The sequence below is a fragment of the Octopus bimaculoides genome, chromosome 2 (genome assembly GCF_001194135.2).
Source record: "Octopus bimaculoides isolate UCB-OBI-ISO-001 chromosome 2, ASM119413v2, whole genome shotgun sequence".
Taxonomy (NCBI): Eukaryota; Metazoa; Mollusca; class Cephalopoda; order Octopoda; family Octopodidae; genus Octopus; species Octopus bimaculoides.
Genome location: NC_068982.1, coordinates 34,170,863 through 34,176,742, shown reverse-complemented (window position 1 = coordinate 34,176,742; position 5,880 = coordinate 34,170,863). Strand labels below are relative to the sequence as shown.

Below are 5,880 nucleotides of genomic sequence, written 5' to 3'. Positions count from 1 at the left end.
GGGGGGGGGGTCAGTGGGGCCCCCATTTAAGCGGCCCTTCAAAAACTGAACCTCCTTACAATACTCCTTGGAGTTCATAGTATGAAATTCATTGTCATTGCTCTGATTTGGTCACCAATGCCATGTATTCAGTTCAAAATGCAGTAAAAATAGGGGGGGGGTAGTTGGGCCCCAATTAGGCAGCCCTATAAAAACTAGACCCCCTAGGACATTCCCTGGGATTAGGGGAGTTGCTGGTTTGAGTTTCGTCCTTGCACCAAAAGTCTAGGAGGAATTAACAAACATAAAAATGTAACAGAAACATCACTCAAATTTATAATAGAATATATATTTAGCTTCCTGACCACATGGTTCTGTGTTCAATCCCACTATGTGATTCCCAAGCCAAGCCTTGTGAATGGATTTGGTAGATGGAAACTGAAAGTAGCCCATTGTGTGTGTGCATGTTAGTCTCCTTGCTTTGAGATCACGTGAGAGTTAGACGCTAGATGATGATGATATTCACATTTTGTATATTAACCGTTTTGGAATTATGAAGCAATTTACCTGTAAGAAAGATGTTTTTAATGCAAAAATATTTGATATAATCTGTTAAGATTTAAGAAAGTAAGACTTGCTAAAGACTGCAGTTAGTAAATAAAATATGATGGACGAAACGTATAAAATGAATGATTTACAAGAGGTGGATATATACTGGATTAAATTGATGTAGACAGGTTGTATCTTAATCTCAGTTGGTCAGACCACTCCTCTGTACCTTTAGCGGTATCTTTCAGATCTGGCAAGGCAGAAGCCTACAAAGAAATTGAACCTGAAGAAAAGTATCATGGCGTAGAGGTTGTTATCAAGTCTACATCATCTCTTTTTATGTGCTTAGATTACTAAACACATGGAAGGCTGCTGATATAGCATTCCAGGATGTTCTCTCGTGAGCTGACTAATAAGAATATCAGTATGTACATACTGCGTTGCGAGTCCCTCGAGCCACTGAAGAAGTCACTATATATTTGCTTGACTTTATGGAAATATCAAACCCCCTTCCTTCAAGTCATGTCCTGTTGCTTTAAAAAAAGACACATTATATATGATTAATGTTGACTCTAGTATACAGAAAGACAATAGTTGTGGCTCTTAAGCCTTTGATCATAGGGCCATCTTCATCGGATCGAAACTACCACAACCTCTCTCTCAGGGTCCCAAATGTCTTAAGCAGTTGTAACAGTCATGAATCCTGTTATCCAAATGCTTTCTATTTGAATGATTTGCATGGTTGGTCCTGGTCAAAATAAAATTCAATGTCCTCTGCACCAGTTTGTGTGTAATAGAAATATTTTTATAGAAGATGCAGTCTCATTAGCTCTACTGCATTATCAGTTCACTTGAAATGATTTTTGGAGACATTTATGTTGTCCTACTGTTTCTGCAGGTCAGCTCAGTATTCAGTAGAGTTGTATCATAACGAAAAGAAAATCTAATTAAATCTTAATTTTATGATCAGCTCTTAATGAACATACTTTTGTTTTAAATGTCCCTTGAATATTCTTTTTTTTTTTTTTAAATCTGTTTTCATAGGATAATTGGGAGGATGATGAAGAGGAAAAGAAAGATGTAAAACCTGAGGAAATGACGACTAGTAAGTTGATTTCTTGCTTATAGACTTTTATAATGAATTTAATATTTATAGGTATGTATATTTTCAATATTTGTAGATATCAGTGCTCATATACTTTTATTAACCTATTCGTTCCCTTATGTGTTTCAATTAAATTCTAAAATAATCGTGGATTTCATAAAACAACTCTTTTTTATCAATCAATATATTAATGTGATTTTTGGAATAGAATTTAACAAAAGGTTCTTAACCAAATCTATTTCATAATTTTTGTCTCAGAGTGAATCTAATTACAGGTAAATACCGGTAAATTCAACAAAATATAAAATAGTTTTGTTTAAACATTAGCATACATTAGCTAACATTCAGTGAGAATACAACAAAAATTTTTATATAGAAGACATGCAAATTATTGAATTTGTCTCACTGAATTGTCACTTTTGGAAATAGAAATATGTGATTCACAATGACACATGTGGTTTTTATGTTTGCCATATATTTTTATAGATTTTTCTGTTTTCTTTCAAAAACATTTCAAAATGGAAGAAAAAAAATTTCCAAAAATTTGTAGCAATCAGCTATCATGTAAAATGTTGGACAGCGTAAACAATTGTTTACATAGTGTAATCATATTTTGATGAATATACTAAGAAGATTTTCATTGAAATTCGCATTAAAATATGAATAGGGTAATTTTGGGTGGTTACAGGTGTTTTGATAACAGAAGCCAACATTTTTTTGGATTAATATAAAACTAAACTGTTAGAGGTTCTTGTATTAACATGAATTTGTTATCGGAATTGATAAGACTCAGAGTAATATTTCCTCAATATTAATCCACTCATAGTTCAATGTACGTTTTTGTTTTGTTTTTTCACTTACACTCTAATTGTCTCTGTATTTTTCTTTTTCTTCTGAGGTGTTAGAGCTTTTCAAAAAAAGAAAAAACGACCCATAGCTGAAATCATAGCTGAAAAAGAAGCTCAACAAGAAAAATTGAAAGATGAAGTAAGTTACTCCCTGTGTGCTTGTGTGTGTGTCTTTCTTCAAAGAGTATAAATCTGTAATATTTCAATTTAATATATATTTTTTAACCTACTTGCTTCTCTATATTTCGTTGAGCACATTTTAGTTTTAAAAAAATCTATTTTTAACCTTTTTCATGTGATAACACAAATTGGTGATGACCAAAAGACTTACCAATGTTTCAATATTAACATTTCTATACAATTTTCAGTAATGAATATGGAATAAATTCCATTTAAGATGCTATTATATAATTTTCTTTGATCATCCATCTGTAACATTTTGCATCATTCACATATTTTGCTGCCAAGCTAATGGAGTAGTGTAAGGGCAAATAAAATGAATGGCCTGATAAGTAAAATGAAAATGAGTGGAAGGATGAAGTTATTGCAAGACCAGTTGCAAGCTGGGAAAGAAACTGAGAAAATCAGAATTAGTGGGTTAGAGTGAGGAGTGGCAGGTGCCATTAGATTAATATATTAGTCATCCTCTCTTTTATAAACATAGCTGTGTTGTTAGGTAGCTTGCTTTACAACTGTGGCTTTGGATTCAGTCTCAATACTCAACATCTACTATAGCCTCAAGCTAACCAAAGCCTTGCAGTTAGATTTTGTTGACAGAAACAGAAAGAAGCCTATTATATATGTCCCTGTCTTGACACTGTGTGCCAGTTGTAAGCAATACGTCCAGTCACTGTGTTGTTTGTAATGGAAGGAGTGTGAGAGAAATATTACCTTACTTGGAAACAGAAATATCATCCAGTTTTAAAATGTCCATGAAATTTGTTTGGCCTTTGTAAACATGGATAAATGGATGTTAAAACAATATTATATATGCACATTCATTTTGAAACTCTGCCTTCTGGATAGTTTTCTACTTTTCTTCGTAGATTGTGTAGCTTCTTGGGTAAGTACTTTCTGCTATAGCATCAAGTTGACTAATGCCTTGTGAATGAAATATGGTTGCTGGAAAGGCTGCAGAAGTCCAAAATATATGTGTGTATTTATGCCTCATAAGCAGTAGTTCTATATGCGAAAGACCAGTGAAATAGTACTTTACTTGAAAATGTGAGGATTGGTATCAAGAAAGGCATCTTATCCTTCGGCTTAAACTTTGTTATGCTTGTATATTCTTACAGTGTGAGTTTTGACCTTAAGAACATGATAGGTTTGTAGGTTTTTGCTATATATATATATATATCTATTAATGGGCATAAAAATACTAATTTTTAACTATACCATTAACCAGGTGGTATGGTCAAAAACAAGCTATGTATAGTCTCAACTAGAAATTGTTCCCCTCAATTACTCTGATCAGCCTTCTTTATATTGGCTGATTTTCCTGCCATTGGAAATGCTGCAAAGAAAAGTATTTTTTAAAAAATCTGTTTCATTTCATACTCTTGTTTGGGTTCACATTACATCTTTTTGTAATTTCATAATTACTATTATTGAAAACTAAAATTGTTAATCTTTGTATCATCTACAAACAGTAAAACATTTTCTCTTTATATTTTGAATATACTGAAAGTGAAAAGTCTTCAAATTTGTCTTCAGAGTTTGTAGTCTCTGTTAATGAACAGGGAACAAGGGGCTCCAAAATACTAAAAACAAGTGATTGTAAGCAGCTTTTTAATTGGACAGTGCAAGAAAGTTTTTTATGGTAAATATATAAATTAAAATATAAAGCTTTATCAGGAAGTATATAATTCCATGATACTGTAATTGTCTGTCAAAAGGCCTATGTATTGTTACCTAGTGGCAAGGATATTATAGCTTAACACAAGCTCCTGATAGGATTTCATGGGTTGAAGTTGAGTTTTTAAATTTTAGCTTTCTTATTAGATTGAAAAAAAACTTTTTTTTGTTTAAGGAATCCAGAAGTAAGCAAGTTGAATCGCCAGTAGATCCGAATGCTGAAAAACTTCGGCGGAGGCAGCTTCAAGAAGAATCTGACCTTAAATTAGCAAAAGAAGCTTTTGGTATGTATTTCAACTGCTTTCTCAACAAATACTGGAGTTTGATGGATTTTGACTTTGACATAGATTTTCTTGTTTGATGTCATCGTTGTTTAGGGATAGTAAAAACTTGATGCTTCATGACCATTGTATGTCTGCATCAGTGGAGTATTCTCTGTTGCACACTACTTTTGTTTTGTTAATTCTGAGTTTTTCTCTCTTGTTATAGACTCTGCCTTTCTTAAGCACTAGCATTACACATCCAACTCAACTCATTTCTTTGTTACCATTGTATTTTATCTGCATTCCATACCTACATTTTGCTATCATGCAACATTACACTTTGTAAACAAATATCACAAAAATCCACCCTTTACTCAAAGAATCTTGTTGCCTACAGTAGCAGTGGCTCCTTAAACTTTCAACCCACCATTTATTTTTGCTATTATGCTTTCAGAGCACTCCCCACCATTGCTAATAATGGTACCTAAGTTACAAAGCTGTTAAGTACATATAGGAAGCTTACCAAGCATAGTTGTTTCCCAAGTAGCAAAGGAGTTGCTACTTTTGATTTGCTAGGTTGAATTAAAGGCCTTTTGACTTCTAAGCTTTGTTTCTGTGTTAGGAATTTCTTCTATCTTCAAAAAATTCAGTTATGAGAATCAATACATCAGTTCACTTTAACAAACAGTATTAGATTCCTCTATTATGGTTTTGAGTAGGAAAATAAATAGAGTTTTGCTGAGAACTTGAGTCCTGGTGTACTTCTACCTGCTTGCTGAATCCTTTGTTTGCATTGTTTCTTATTAGAAATCATTATGTCCATTTTCCATGCTTGCATGAATTGAACAAACCTTTTCCATCTTGTTTGTTTTTTTTTTTTTAGGGAGTTCATTCTTCAAGATCAAATCAGTTTCCTCCATTTCTACCCATATTTCCTCAGTTTTTATCTTCCACAGCTACTTTCCTCTTGGATATCTTGGCACTTTTCCCAAGCTGTTATCTATATGTGCTGTATGTCTTCCAATGAAGCCTCTGTTGCACACTATATCCCGTTCCTCTTAAATCCCCCTTTTCTCTCCAGCCTTCATATATCCTCACCATCCAATACTTGTGTTTCGCAACTGTGCTTGTGTACTTTGTACACAAACATACAGTTTTCCCTTCACTCTAAAATTAAAATCCTTGTTAGTAGTTGCAGTAACTTCCTGAGCTTTTTTCCCCCCATCTTTTTCTGGTATTCACTTATGCTCAGGTCATCCAGGTAACAAAATTCAGCTGTTTT

General features: G+C 33.3%; 1 protein-coding gene across 1 annotated transcript in view; it reads left to right on the top strand.

Annotated features, from left to right (window-relative positions):
• Positions 1–5,880, top strand: part of LOC106868104 (eukaryotic translation initiation factor 3 subunit J-A) — a 29,507-nt gene that overhangs the window by 3,595 nt on the left and 20,032 nt on the right. Inside the window, exons 3-5 of the mRNA XM_014913226.2 lie at positions 1,573–1,633; positions 2,532–2,620; positions 4,511–4,619. Coding sequence (XP_014768712.1) covers positions 1,573–1,633; positions 2,532–2,620; positions 4,511–4,619 — 259 coding nt within the window. The remainder of the gene's footprint in view (positions 1–1,572; positions 1,634–2,531; positions 2,621–4,510; positions 4,620–5,880) is intronic.